Source organism: Carettochelys insculpta, chromosome 1, assembly GCF_033958435.1.
Source record: "Carettochelys insculpta isolate YL-2023 chromosome 1, ASM3395843v1, whole genome shotgun sequence".
NCBI classification, from domain to species: Eukaryota; Metazoa; Chordata; order Testudines; family Carettochelyidae; genus Carettochelys; species Carettochelys insculpta.
The window spans coordinates 45788010-45803591 of NC_134137.1; the positions used below are offsets into that span (position 1 = coordinate 45788010).

Genomic DNA, 15582 nt, shown 5'->3' on the forward strand with positions numbered 1-15582 from the left:
TGCTTGTTGTTTGTTTTTTTTTTTCTGGGCTATTGATTGGAAGCTGCTGGGGCCCAGGTTTATGTATGTATTAAGCTCTCACAATGTAATGTTGGTACTTTCATAGAATGGCAGACCCAGAAGGGACCTGAAGAGGTCATGGAGTTTAGTCCCCTGCACTTAAAGTAGGCCCAAGTACTGTCTAGACCATACTTGACAGATGTTTATCTAACTTCTTCTTAATGTCTCCAATGATGGAGATTCCACAATCTCCCTAGACAGTTTATTCCAGTGCTTAACCACCCTGACAGGAACATTTTTCCTACCCTAAACCTCCCATGCTGCAATTCAGACTTCTTGTCCTCTTAGCAGAGGTTAAAGAGAATCAATTTTTTTCTCTCCTTGCTCATCTATAAGGCTACCCAAAGAGCTGGGGAATTAGACTCTTTCCAGGGGAAAGAGCAGTTTGGGAAAGTGATCTCCAGGGGCTACAACTTCAGAGAGGGGGTAGGTGGCATGGTCCCAAGACATTCCCAGGGTGGAGGCAGAGTATCCAGAAGGAATTTTAATGCAGCATTTGGCTCAACACGGGGTTGGCATGATTGTCAAAGCCAAAGTACTACAGTTAGCCCACTACATACAATCAAAGTCTAGGCCTTCCCCTCACCAAAAGCTTAGTGTGTTCCACGTTCCTTGGGAACTTCTTACCTTTGCGTAACCTCATTAGGGCTCCCAACTTGTGCCTAAATTTCTTTTTCATGGGCAGGCAATTAACTAGGGTGCTGCTCACACAGGAGAGTAGGGGGTTAATTAGAAGATTTTTTGATCCACATTGTGTAACTTGTAGTACATGATTTGCAACAGCAATGGAGTGGTGAGAGGGGCTTGCTCTGCAGAGGCATGGTGACTAACAGCATGATGGGGGTGGGGGGGAGGCCCTACTCTTTTTGAGCTCTGTGCAGAACTGGCTGTGGATGTTCAGTGAGTGGGCCCACATGCAGATCTCTATATACATGGAGAAACAGGTTGCCACCACCCTCTGAAAGCTGGCCACCCAGGAATGCTCCCTACCTAGCCAGCCAATTTGGTGTGGGGAGATCAAATGTGGGGTGGGGGGGCAGTCTCATGCAAGGCTGTCATACATGGTTCTGTCTTACCTGGTCACAGAGCTAGGTAGGGCTCAGACACGTGATGGAGTGTGGCCTGGGAGCAGCATAGAGCAAAAAGGTGGGGAGAGAGCCATAGCAAGGTCCCTGCAGCAGGAGAGAACTATAGACATGAATTTGTATTACCAATGTTCAAATTAATTTTGCTTTGTCAAGACAACAAAAAAGCGAGCATGCAGCACTTTAACAAAGTAATTTATTGGATGATTTCTTAGTGTGTGTGGGGCACAGTCTCTCCCTAGAATCAGTGTAGTACGTTGAATGCTCTGGGTTTTTCACTCTCCGGCCCTTGGGGATGAGCTCCATCTTTTTGCATTTGGAAAGACCAATGATGTCTGTCTGGAGCTGTGAGAGTTTTTTTCATCTAGTTGCTGGATCTCCATTCCAAACAGCTAAATCACCTAGGCCGTGTCTACACGAGCCCCAAACTTCGAAATGACCACGCAAATGGCCATTTCGAAGTTTACTAATGAAGCACTGAAATGCATATTCAGCGATTCATTAGCATGCGGGCGGCTGCGGCACTTTGAAATTGACGTGCCTCGCCACCCTGTGTCTCGTCCCAACGGGGCTCCTTTTCAAAAGGACCCTGCCTACTTCGAAGTCCCCTTATTCCCATGAGCTGATGGGAATAAGGGGACTTCAAAGTAGGCAGGGTCCTTTCAAAAAGGAGGCCCGTCGGCACGAGACGCGAGGTGTGTCAATTTCCAAGTGCCACGGCTGCCCGCATGCTAATGAAGCGCTGAATATGCATTTCAGTGCTTCATTAGTAAACTTCGAAATGGCCATTTGCGTGGCATTTCAAAGTTTGGGGCTCGTGTAGACGTAGCCCTAATTTGTTAGTCTTTAACGTGCGACAGGCCCGCTTCTTTGTTTTAAGATACAGACTAACAATGGCAACATCCCTGGGACTATTTGTCAAGACAGTTACATGTGCCCAGGCCCACTGTGATGTAGATTCTTCTCTGTTCTTGACTATTTTAAACTAGGGAGACATTAACAGGGAGTCCCCAGTGGGAGGATGGCTGTAAGATCCTGTAACAGTCGGATTAATAGGCACAAGATTAAATTTGCCCCTTTGGCAGAAGCTACACATAACACAGCTTGCCAAGTTCTCCTCCATTTTTATATTATTTTTTATAACACCTTACCCCCACTTTCTTTGTGCTGTGACTGATACTGTGTGAAAAATGCCTACCCATGCCCTGCCTGATGGCTGGTGCTGCTTCCTTGGCATGTGATTTTTCTGTGGCATGGGCAGATTCAGTTTGTACGATGTAGCATGTGAATTTTGTTTTGAATTAACCACCAAGAAGCACAAGTGATGGTAAGAACACAATTTGTAGTTCAGCAGCCTTTTTGTTACTGAAATGATCCATTTTACAGAAAGCAAGGTCCCCTGTCACTTAGTAGATGCTGCTGAAATCCCTAACCAGCAATAGTCCTTTTTTATCCACGTATTTTTTTAAAGCTGAATTTCTAAATGTCTTTCAGTATCGTATGCAGCAGGGAGGGCTGTTTTGTAAAAGGAAGGAACCCAGCATTTATAAGGTGGGCTTTTTTCAGTGATAAGAGGGACTGGTAAATAGGTTAGTCCTTAGAATCATGATTATTAATTGCATACATAAGATCATCCTGGGGAAAAGTAATTTAAATAAGCTCATGCTATAGTAGGTTAATAAGGAGTCCAATACTCAAAAAGGGTTTAATGTAATGCTGTTGCAGAACAAGCAAACACGATGCTGGGATGCATTAACAGGCGTGTTGCAAGCAAGACACGAGAAGTCATTCTTCCGCTCTATGCGGTGCTCCTTAGGCCTCAGTTGGAGTAGTGTGTCCAGTTCTGGGCACCACATTTCAAGAAAGATGTGGAGAAAGTCCAGAGTAAGAGATTAAAGGTCTAGAGAACATGAGCTATGAGGGAAGATAAAAAACTGGCTTGGTTAGTTTAGAAAAGAGAAGACAGGGGGACACGATAGTGGTTTTCAAGTAGCTCAAAGAGGGTTACAATGAGGAGGGAGAAAAATTGTTCTCCTTCACCTCTGAGGAAAGGACAAGGAGCACTGGGCTTAAACTGCAGCAAGGGAAGTTTAGATTAGACATTCAAGAAAAGCTTCCTAACTGTCAGGGTGGTTAAACACTAGAATAAGTTACCTAGGGAGGTTGTGAAATTTCTGTCCTGGAGATGTTTAAGAGCAGGTTTGATAAACACCTGGCAGGGATGGCCTAGATGGTGTTTGGTCCTGCCAGAGGGCAGGGAACTGAACTCTATGACCTCTTGAGGTCCCTTTGAGTTCTAGTGTTCTATGAATACAAAAATCAAGTGCTCATTTGACTCAAACAGTGAGACACTAGAAACAGATAAAACCAAACCATCCTTTTTTTCCTTTTTGTGCTGTAGCAAAATCCATCTAACAAATTTATTTTATGAGAATTTGAGAGAGAGAGTGTGTGGGTGTTAACCAAAGGTGAAGTGAATAACCTTGCTAGGTTAGTCATTCATTCAGCCACATTTATTCTAGCTGTCCCCATGGCACTACTGTACTTTCCAGCACTCCAGAGTTTTCTAAAATTGTTTTCCAAAAGGGACTAACTTCAGTGGACTGAACATACTAAGTGTGCTGATACTTCAGCTCCCATCTGAGTGCTTCAAAACCCTGTTTAAATTCAAAACACTTCTGTAAAACTTCCTGTTAGAAGCAGTGAGATAAAAATATAGGCATCCTGTTTCTCTGCGGCAGAGGTGGCCAACCAATTAGAGATGAAGAGCCAAAACAGCAGTGGATAGAGTGCAAAGAGCCACGTATTATACATTTACATGTCTGTGTATAGATTAAGAATAAATAGAGCCATATATCTAGCTATGTAAACATATGTGGCTCAGAGCTCTTGCAGAGCGCCCCCAGCTCTCCTCCACTCTAAATGAACGCCCTCCCCCCGTCGAGCACCCTCAGTCTTCCTGCTCTAACAATGTCCTCCCCCTCCCCCCAGAGCCAGGCACCCCCAGCTCCCCCAAGCCCCCTGCTCTAATTCCATGCTGGCACCTCACCGGAGCTGCAGGAACTGCTGCTGCCACCACATGCTTCTCCCATCAAGTAGTGGGGCCTGTACACTCCCCGTGTGCAGTCTGAGGTGAAGCCACAATTAATAGCTCAAAGAGCTGCAGGTTGGCCACCCCTCCTCTACAGTTATTACAAGTGCTGTTGTGGAACCACAATCCTCCCATTTTACAAGATATTAGAAAGACAAATTATTATGGCAAAAAAGTTTTCAGTACAGTTGAGATTTCAACAAAGACAATTCTTCAGCATTTGCGCTACAGATTTTATTTCAGTGCTTTACACGGGTGGTATAAAGGGCATTCACGAAGCCTTTAGTCATACCAGAGGATGTCTTGTTCCTAGGACATTTGTTACAGACCTTATTCCTTTTGCACCTGTTATAACAGCCAAGTACTTAAAAGGCAGGAAGTGAAAAGTTAATGACATTACATTATGCTAATCACATGAGAAGTATAAATATTCAGCTCAGGTACCAAGAAATGCAAGAGTTGCTTCCTAACAGCATGGTTATTTTTAAACACATCACTGGTTTAAATTTGGCCATAATGTCTAGCTATTTTCCTTATTTTCATTTACTGCAAACCCCAGCAATTTGCTCTCCCCCCACCCAACAATCAACCAGCAATTACAGCCTTCCATAATCAAACATGATACCAAGCAAGTTAAGTTGCCCAACTTACCTGCAAATATAACACAGCAGAGTGGAGGCCCTCCAGACCCAATCCATTCCCACCAGGATTTGTGGCCCCCTCATAGGATCTGCATTTGTCCCTTCCTACCATTCCAGAGAAACATCTGGGGACATGCCCCTCTCCCCTTGCCATTATGTGCAAGAGAGAGAGCAGAGCATGCAACTTTCTATAAGGTTTCTGGTTCCTTCACTGCTAACCTTGAAACCGTGGTTATTAATAGTTGCCTTGTCTTTCGTGCCCCACACAGCCCTATTAGGGATGGCTTCAGCCAGACGTGCCTTCATTAGAGGCAGCCGAATAAAAGAACATAACTTTGATAAGTTTTCAAAACTTTACAGCTGTAAAGCCTTTGGACCCATTCACTTCCATGGCCTTTGTCAATGCCTTCCTTCAGTATTAGCCAACTCAGAAGTATCTACTACAGTTCTATCCCATCCTCTCCCCTGCCTGTGCCCTTTTGCTGCTTGCTTCAGCTCCTCAAAGACCCTCTGTTTTGCTTCCTCAGGCCAGCCTGGCCATTGTGATGTGACTCTCTGGCTCATCCAATACCTCTTGGTTTAGATTGCTGGCTGAGTAGTGGTGAACTGGTGTCTGTGTGTGTGAAGCTCTGCAATTGACTAGTTACACTAACAAAGAAGCACATCTGTGGTGGAAAAGAGCCTGCAATAGGGGAGATGCTATTAGCGCCAAGAAGAGAACCCCTTATAAGTTTACAGGCCTCTTTTCTACTTCAGTTTTTAAAAATCTTGTGGGAAGACAATACACTGAAACTATCAACATTAACAATTACATACTTATAACGTCCCCTCACTATGTGCCAAACTAATACAAACCTGGACCATCTTATTGTTTACCTGCCAAAACGCCTCATTATAGGTGCTGTAAATGCTATTTCCATAAGAGCCTTTGACTGGAGAGTAATCAGGCATGTTCTTAGTGTGCTATCTGAAGAATGAAAAAAATCTGATTTTTTTTGTTTTTGAAGATACAGACTAACTCGGCTACCCCATCTGATCTTTAGTACAAGGTCTCAGAGACCTATTAAGCCAATAATAGCAATGCTGCTGTTAAAACAAAACAATCATTTAGTATAATGTGACAGCTACAACATTAAATGTCAAAAGCAAGGAGATTCTGAAGTTTCACTGCCACTTCCCTGCCTCAGCCATTGTGTCTAGACATTACGGCAGATGAGCTGGAATAAAAAAAATAAGTGCTGCGGTTCTTCTGCCAGCATGGGACGCTGAACTGTATGACTAGTAAAGGACTTCACTCCTTTTGTACAAAACAGGGCGGCTACTGTGATCGGCATTGAGTAGGCAGGTGACTAGGACTGGACTGCAGGATTGTTAGAGAGCTAGGAATGCCTATTTATGCCACAACCTTCCAAACAGGTGCCAAGGATTGGAATGAAGTGATGGCAGACTTCTCTCTCAATAACTAGGGAAAGTAGGATTTACACTGGGGGGGTGGGGGGGAGTCAGATTGCTGAAGTTCCAAGAATAACTTTTTCCTTACAATAGAAGTAGAGTGGTTGCTGCAGATAAGAGAATTAATTCCAAACAAAGGTGATTAGAATGGCCAGCCACAGGTTTATCTATTCTGTCCAATATGCCAAATTACAGAACGTGCCCATGTTTCTATGGTGCTTGGTTGTATGATGCCAACCAACCATTTTGTAGAAATGCTAGTGTAGGTGAGATCATGAGAACTTTGTGGTTATTATAGCTGTATTTTATTAGAATCCAGAGGTCAGGGCCACGTTGTGCTATGCACAGCACAGAGCTAGCCCCTGTAGCCAAGAGACTTCTGTTTCTCTTGCAGCAGCAAACATGACCAATGAGTAAAATTTCCTGGCTGAATTCTGTCTGGATGGCAAAAAAATGTATCCAAAGTAAATGTAGAATCCCTGTTGAACTGTACTTCTCTTCCAATGTTTATTCTGCTCATGGTAGATTTTCTTTCTGCAGGTGCAGCATTGGGGTTTGGCTGCCTAGCAAATTTGAAGTTCCTTTTAAATGAGCAAAGAAGCAAAAGTGGGATTTCAACTTTTCTGCAAGCTATTTACATCGGCTGCAGCTTCTTTTCTGCCCAAGGCATTACTTCCATTGCTACAAAGAAGCTTTGACAGCTGTTCCCCCCCCCCCCCGAAACTAGATTTTTGCAAATTCTTCTAAAGCAGCTGGAACTCCTGGTCTGATCGTGTGTGGCCAGGTTTGTGCTTTTTTGTTCAGATGTGCCATGATAGAGCTGTCAAAGTGAACTAAAAAGATGGGTACCGAGACATTTTTGGGAAGTGTGTCTTTTGGGTACACTCCCCATCTTTCAAGATTTGCTTCCACAGTTATCGTGCAGTCCTGTGGCACTTTAGAGATTAACAAATTTATTAGTTTGTGACCTTTCATGTGTCAAACCCACCTCCTCAGATGAATGGAGTGTAAAAAAAAGAATCCAGGGTTTATACAGTGGGTAGATGGGGAGGTGTTTTTTTTTTTTTCTTTCCTACCGTCCCTTCTTTTATGGGGTATACTAAGCCCCAGTGCCCCCTACTGGATATCAGAGGCCTTGCCATAGCCCATCCCAGTGTGACGAGTGGATCAGAGCCCAGCAGACCAATATAAAAGAAGCTGCTAGGGGAGGGGCCGGCCGTTCCATTCAGGAGCCTTGTGCTGCCTGGGAGCCCAGCAGTACTTGGATGGCTCCCAGTGAGACCTGAGCTTTCACCAGGGCAAGACCCAGGCTCTGTGGCTGGAGATTGGCCACAAACCTGGTGGAAGAGCTGATGGCATCTTGGACAGGATAAGTCAGATCTCACCCTCTGAACCCAAGAAACAACAGACAAGACTGCATGAGGTACCCTTGGCTGCAGAGGGATGCTCGAGAGCAGCTCAGTCCTGTTGCACCTCCCCATCTACCCACTGGGTCTGGGTATTTAACGTTCCCTGTTACTAACACGTCTTGTGTTTTAGATATTCCTATGGTTTGTTCTAGAGGGTTTTAAGTCTCAGCTTGACAAGGGCCTGGCTGGGATGACTTAGTTGGGGTTGATCCTGCTTGAAGCAGGGGGCTGGACTAAATGACCTCCTGAGGTCCCTTCCAGTGCTATCTCTTCCATGACCTCTATTATCTTTACCCAAAGCTTTTGAGCTGTTTTCCTGTTCAGTGAATTCATCAGAACAAGTGTATATATTTTTGTAAAATGTAGCACCTCACCCTAGTTATTGGGCCTGTCTTCCCTGAATATTAATGGATGTAACAACTTCCTTGAAGTCACTCACATAGGAGTCATTGCTCTTGTCACAAACTAAATTAACACCCAGGAAGAATTTGCTAAGAATATTTTACATACATCTGCAAGGATCTGATCTGAATGTCAATCCAAGTCTGCACATCCAAAGCAAAATTGAAATTCCTACATGAGCCAAGTGATTGACTAGTAGTGAGTTGCCTTACTAAATATGTGGATTTTTTTCTTGTCTGAACAGCTAGTTGAGGCTTTTGAATTGTTGTGCACTGTCCTTATTTTATGGCCTTTGTCATCTTTTGACTACATAGTTTACTGCTGGGCCAGTGAGGTACCAAGATTGGGTTCTTAAATTTAGGAAATGATAGGTTTTACCTAATGTTTTAGTTTAAATCATCTGGCTACTTCTCCTGGCTGTTAACAGAAAAGATATAGCACATTATGTATAGCTCATCCTCTGAAGCCACGTGCCCTGGTAGAGCAGGGGTCAGTGGTTTGTTTCATGAAAGGCATAGCTCCACCCACCAAGACTCTTGGAAAAACAGTGCACCATCCCCCTTGAACTTGGGTCAATGCTTACACAGCTTCTTTGCTGCTGTAGTGCAGGGCAAAGAGAGTCCAGTCAAGAAGTGCTATACTGGAGGAATGAGAGGGTGAAAGCTTCAGTGCTCCAGCTCAGAAGAGGGAGAGAAGATAGAACAAAGGCTGGCAATTTTTGACGTGGGCCACTCCAAGAATTTGGTAAGTGGTCAAGGACTGCTCTCTTCCATGATATTAATGGAGGGGACAGAGACTTTAACAAGCTGCACCCCGCCATCAACTTATGCCTTGACCACGCCACACGAGATACATTTCCTGGACACTACAGTACAAATCAGTGATGGCCTGATTAGTACCACACTCTACCAGAAACCCACTGACCGCTATATTTACTGACGCTTCTAGCTTCCATCCTGCACGTACAACAATATCCACTGTTTACAGTCAAGCCCTTAGATGCAATCGGACCTGCTCTGATCCGACTGACAGAGACCAAAAACTGCAAGATCTTTACCAAACATTCATAAACCTGAATTACCCACCAGGAGAAGTTTTTTTTTAAAAAAAAACACATACAAATCGACAGGGCCAGACAAATACACAGAAACCAACTACTCCAAGATAGACCCAAAAAAGCCAATAACAGATCATCGCTGGTCATTACCTACAGCCCCCAACTCAAACCACTGCAACACATCATTAAAGACCTACAACCTATCTTAAGTCAGGATGCCACACTCCAGAAGGCCCAAGGTGACAAGCCTGTTCTCTCCTATAGACAACCTCCCAGCCTTATGAGAATTCTCACTAGCAACCACAGGCTATACCACAATACCACCAATCCTGGAACTTTTCCTTGCAACAAGCCCTGTTCCCTACTTTGTCCACACATCTATCCTGGAGATACCATCACTGAACCTAACCATGTTATTCACAGAATCACAAGCACATTCTCCTGTTCCTCAGCTAACATCATATATGCGATCATGTGCCAACAATGCCCACACACCATGTATATAGGACAGACTGCAAACACTCTTTGCCAAAGAATGAATGGACACAAAACACATCAAAAAACTCCCAACTCTCAATCCTGTCTGCCAGCACTTCAATGGAGTGGGCCATTCTGTTAGTGACCTGAAAGTCTGTGTTTTACTGAAAAGGAACTTGAACAACCATTTACAGAGGGAGTGCTCAGAACTGTCGTTGATATTCAAATTGGACACATTAACACAGGACAGCAATTACCTGGCCCATTATAAGGACTCTTTTATGTACTTTGTTTTATCTAACTCTCAACTTCCCCACCCCACACCTCCCCTAGTGCTGCCCCTCCGCTCTTCTGACTTGCCAACCTTCATAACAATTTTTGGACCTCTGTGCTTTATATATTGAGTCTGTTCTGGTAAGGCTATAGATCTGAACAAGTGGGTCTGTCCCATAAAAGCTCATCACCTAATAAATTATTTTGTTAGTCTTTAAAGTGCTATTTAACTGCTTTTTTGTTTTGATAGAATACAGGCTAACACGGCTACCTCTCTGTCATTAATGGAGGGGGTGCAGGGTCTGGGATGGAAGCTGGATGCAAAAGTGGGGCCTTGTGCTCTCAGCATGCCACAAACCCTTTGTGGGGAGTGAGCCCTCTGAACACAGTTGATGCTGCAAGCACAGCCCAGGCAGTGCCCAGTGGCTGAAAACCAGTGGAAGCTGAGAGATTGTGCTGGGGGGCAGGAAAGCAAGCAAAGACCTGGCTCCCCGCTGACATGCACAGAGCACGTGGCATTTGCAGCTGGCTACTATGTGCAGGGATGCAGCCAGCAGGGAGCCTGCCTGAGACTCCTGCTGGGCTGCAAGATGGTGGCAGGATGGATCAGGCCTGCTGGCCATGTTTTGCCCACCCCTAAGGGTAGAAGCTGAAATAAAATATTACTGCACACACAAACAAATTAGTTGGGAGAAATTGAACTAGCACCTTGGTTATCTGCCTGAAACAACAATCGTGATGGTCTAAGACAAAAGGATGGGCTTAGTTCCACAGCTTCCAGCAACAGCAGTGGTTTGCCTCCAAGTTCTAGAAGTAGGAGGAATTCCTGTGTTATGAATGACAAGTAGCACAGGGGTAGCCAAATTAGTCTGTATCTTCAAAACCAAGAAGTCCTGGGGCACCTTATAGAATAACATTTTGGAGCATAAGCTTTCATGGGCTTATGCTCCAGAATGTGTGTGTTAGTCTACAAGGCGTCACAGGACTTGTAATGAATAAGGAGAAAGACTGGGCAGCAGAAGTTTGCTGCCGGTGGTCTTCAGAGTTGGCCTTTGCTAGTATTTCCCTTTCAGATCAGTACAGATAATTTCCTTTGTTAGGCTGCTTCTAAGGGACAGGATTTAAACAGGTTTTTAATGTTGGTTTTCTTTCTTGTAATGCCTCATGAGCTCCATTATGCATAACAAGGTCTCTGGAAAGGACTAGTTTGGATAGTGCTGGAATTCTAGCTGATAACCATCATCTTGCATAGATCAAAAGCGATGTAATTAGGAATAATCTTTTGAAAAACAGTTATGAAATGTGGCATTACATAACTACTTTTCACATAAGTATATGTAAAATAAATCAAATATTTTACATGTCTTTTTACATTATTACAAAATGTTTTTCAGTGCAGTTCTTCTCATCTCTGGCTTGTGTTTCCTCTCTCCACTGAGAACACCAATTTCTTAGTGTATGTGTACAGCAGTTCCTTATATAGAAGCTGTTCATGCAACACTATTTACTGCTCTTTCTGGTTCTGCAGTCATGAAGTAGTTTTCAAATTCTTGTTTGCAGACAACACGTTTTATATTGATGGACTTAAAATCAGTGCTCATAAGAAGATGCATCGTGTAATTAAAAGATTTAATTTCTAAGGCAGCACACAGAGATTTCAGTTTAGAGCAGTAGTTCCCAAGCTTTTTGGCATCACCCCCCCACCTCTTTACCACCATCGAACCGCTATTTTAACAAACAGTTCAATTCATAACTTAGAACAAACACAAAAACTTGAAATAAGTGTTACTTAAAATTAAAAATAAGCACAAATAGTTTTTCTTGGCCCTTTGTGGGTGCTTGGTGCAGCCCCAGCTGGCCAGCTGCCTGAGCCCTGTGCTAGTGGCCAGAGCTGCCCGCACCAGCTGCCTGCTCACCCGAGATCTGTGCTGCCAGGGCTGCAACTGGCCACCTGAGGCCTGTGCTGCTGGGGCCAGCCACCTATTCCAGCTGCCTGAGCCGCCCACCCAAGCTCCATGCTGCCAGGCGCAGCTACCCTCCTGCCATGCTGAACCACCTGAACCCATTGCTGCTGGGTCCAGCTGCCCAAGCCCCATGCTGCTGAGGCCAGCTGCCCTCCTGCCAGCCTCCTGAACCTGTGCTGTTGGGGCCAGCCACCATAGCCCCAAGCTGCCAGGGCCAGCTGCCCACCCACCAGCCCAAGACACCCGAACCCCACCCTGCTGGGACCAGCCACCTGAGCCCTACACTGCTGGGACCAGCCGCCCACCCACCAGCTGCCCAAGCCCTGCGTTGTGGGGGGCCAGCCACCCGCCTGAGCCCTGCAAGTCTCACAAGCCGGCTAGTTACTCGAGCCCCTCCCCTCCCACAAAGCCAGGCACCACCAGCCTCCGGTTCTTACCCCATCTCTGTCACCTGAGCTGGGCCCCCCCAGGTCCCCCATCTAACCCCTCTCCCATCTCTCCCCCAACCCACACTCTCACCTTTGCAGAGGGCAGCTAGGTCCACGTGGCTCTTTGCTGGCTGCCTGCTTTTTACAGCAGCTGTGCTGGGTCACCCACGTAAAATGGCAGAGGCTGAGAGCTGGAAGCAAAGGCTGTCTTTCTTTGGGTAGGGGAGCTGGGTGTCTCACCCCCCCAGAAATTTTTTCACACCTGTCCCAGAGGGCACGCCTCCCAGCTTGGGAAACCATGGTTTAGTGTACTATTTGATCATCTACTCTTTGTTGTATTGCACAAACACACATGTATGGAGACAGAAAATCATATGGGATATACATCACCAGTTCTGAATTAAATGATTATTCCCGAACGCTTGTTGTAGCGCATCAACATACAAATGTAGCGCAAATACATTTGACAGTATTGTAATATCAGATTTAGTAATTAAAATAAGTCTACTTCCCCTTGCATCCTATGTATTAGAAGTCATCTTTCATTTTCAAGTTTGCAGCTAGGGCCATGGAAATTTATTTGTTCAAGAAAGGAAAAGTTATAACCATGCACTCCCCCCGCACCATGAACATTGTGCATAAAATTAATTCTTTGGAACATGATGAAAGCTGTTAGAAATTGAGATGTGTCATATGTCTTTTTTCATCAATTTCATCGAACTTTTTAAGTTCTGTAAGATTCAATGTCCACGAATGTGAATCAAAATCTAGAAACCTTCCCCAAGCTCCTTCTCAGTCATTTGATTTGACAGATTCAGAATATCCTCTGCAAATATATCTAGAACAACACTCCACAGTGTCCCAGGAATGGGAACAAAGTTTTCTGTTCAAACAAAGTTTTCAGAAGAGCCATTTCTTTGTAAATCTTGCTTGCCAGGGAAAAAATCCAGCTAAACTGAAGTTCTAGTCTGTTTGGGACAGTAATAGGGATGATGATAATTTCAAAAAACACACTTGCTAGAGTAAGTCAGAATGTTCTCTGTTTCATTCAGGGCTCTCATGAACATCCTCGTCTGATGGTCTTAACTTTGAAGAGGACTTGTCTTCCTCACCAATATCCTAAAACCTGTAGCAAATACAATTTTAATATCAGTAAATAACAAAGTACAATAAAGAACGAGGCAGAGAAATATTACCCTGTGTGAGATCTTCATAGTAGGTCAAGTTATTTGTCAAAAATAAAAGATGGTTACATGCCTTCTCATAACTGTTGGTCTTGGAGATTTGTTCATGTCTACTCCAATTAGGTGTGCGAGTGTGTGCGTGCATAGTGTCTGGAAGATTTTCCCCAAACAGCACCTGTAGGGCTGGCCTAGGCAACTCCTGGAGTCGCGCCTTCCTGGCACCCAATATAGCACACTGTCAACTCCTCCCCGCCTCAGTTCCTTTTTGCCGGCTACTCCGACAGTGGGGAAAGAGGATGGCTACTGAAATAGACATGAACAACACATTCTGCAGAACAACAGTTATGAAGAGGTACGTAACTATCTTTTCTTCTTCTAGTGCTTGTTCAGGTGTATTCTAATTAGATGAGTGACAAGCAGAGTTTTGGCAGTGGGTCCACCAACAGCTGACTGCAATATTGCCCTTCCACAAGTGGTACTGTCCCTAGCTTGCTGAGTGATGGCATAGTGTGTGGTAAATGTGTGAACTGAAGGTCCTATAGCAACTGCAGATTTCATGACTCGGAATTTGGGCCAGAAAGGCTAATGGAATGCGCTGTAATAGGTGGAGGAGGAATGCCAGCAAGTTTGTAGCACGCTCAAATACAGAATGAGCTCGATGACGGCTGACATTGGCTGTGACTGCCATGAATAGTTGAACTGATTTGCGGAACAGTTTAGTTCTGCAGAAGCCCAGAGCTCTCTACGTTTAGGTGAGTGGTTCCCAAACTTGACAGCATCACGCTCCCTTTTGATTTTTGAGAAACCCTCATGCCCCCCCAACTCTTCTTTACTATCATCCAACCCCCCCCTTTAACAAAAAATCAATTTGTAATTTTAAAATAACAAAAATGATATAAAAAATGTTTAAAAGTAAGAATAAGCACAAATTTTTCTTGGTCTCATGGGGTTGCCTGGTGCAGCCCCAGCTGCCTGAGGCCCATGCCAGCATCCAGAGTGTGCGTGCTAGCTGCCCACCTGCCTGAGATCTGTGTTGCCAGAACCACCCTGAGCCCCAGGCTGCCAGGGCCAGCCACCTGCTCACCTGCCACTGGGGTCAGCCATCCAACCTGCCCACCAGCTGCCCAAGCCCTGTGCTGTCAGGACCAGCTGCCCACACACCAGCCACCCACCCCAGCCGCGGGCCAGCTGCCCGAGCCCTGCCCTGCTGGGGCCAGCCGCCTAAGTCCCATGCGTCCTGCAAGCTGGCAGGCTGCTCAAGCTCCGCAAGCCACCCAGCCGAGCCCCTCCTTGGCCCTCCTACAAAGCCAGGCACCCCCAGCACTCCATCTAACCTCCTTCTCCTCCCCACCCAACCCATACTCTCTCTCATTTGCAGAAGGCAGTTAGCTCCACGTGGGTCTTTGCCATCTGCCTGTTTTTATAGTGCCTGCGCCTGCTGGGTCACCCACATAAAACGGCAGGGGCTAAGAGTGAGAAGCAAAGGCCAGATCTTTCTTCAGGTGGGGCAGAATGATGGGGGCAAGGCTAGGCTTTAGGGAATCCTGCAAGAAGGGCAAACCCAAGGTAGTTGGGTGGAATAAAGTTTGTTATGTGCACTCGGGATGTGCAATACACACCACCAATAAAAACACATTGGCAGCTGTGGGCGCTCTGCTAATAAGCTGGGCAGCACCTGACTTTCTCGTGGGCAGTGACCCAAGAACTCAGCTTACAGGGAACACTGGCCCTCACCCTGCCACCTGGAGCAGAAACTGAAAGCTGAGCAACTTACCACAGGAGCATATGCAAAGATATGAAGTCCCAGGCAATTGCTCTCCCTGCTACCTTCTATCATCATCCCTACAGTTTATATGCAGAAAGCTAGGTGTTGTGGCCCAGTTGGGCCATTATAGCATATTGGGGGGATTCAGAAAGAAAAAGCAATAACCCTTGATATAAGTCAAAGATTGTTATTTTTATTTCCTGGTTTTAATGATCTAAATCATGAACAGACGAATGTCTGAACAAACCAGAGGGACTTTGGTCCTCAGGGAGTAGGCAAACAGCCCTTGAAAAA

At 45.2% G+C, this 15582-nt stretch overlaps 1 protein-coding gene across 1 annotated transcript in view; it reads right to left on the reverse strand.

Annotated features, from left to right (window-relative positions):
• Positions 1-1935: 1935 nt before the first annotated feature.
• The window catches only part of SKA3 (spindle and kinetochore associated complex subunit 3), a 43267-nt gene continuing 29620 nt past the window's right edge, over positions 1936-15582 (reverse strand). Inside the window, exon 9 of the mRNA XM_074985401.1 lies at positions 1936-15573. Within this exon, the coding sequence (XP_074841502.1) occupies positions 15495-15573 (79 nt within the window). The 3' untranslated portion in view covers positions 1936-15494. The remainder of the gene's footprint in view (positions 15574-15582) is intronic.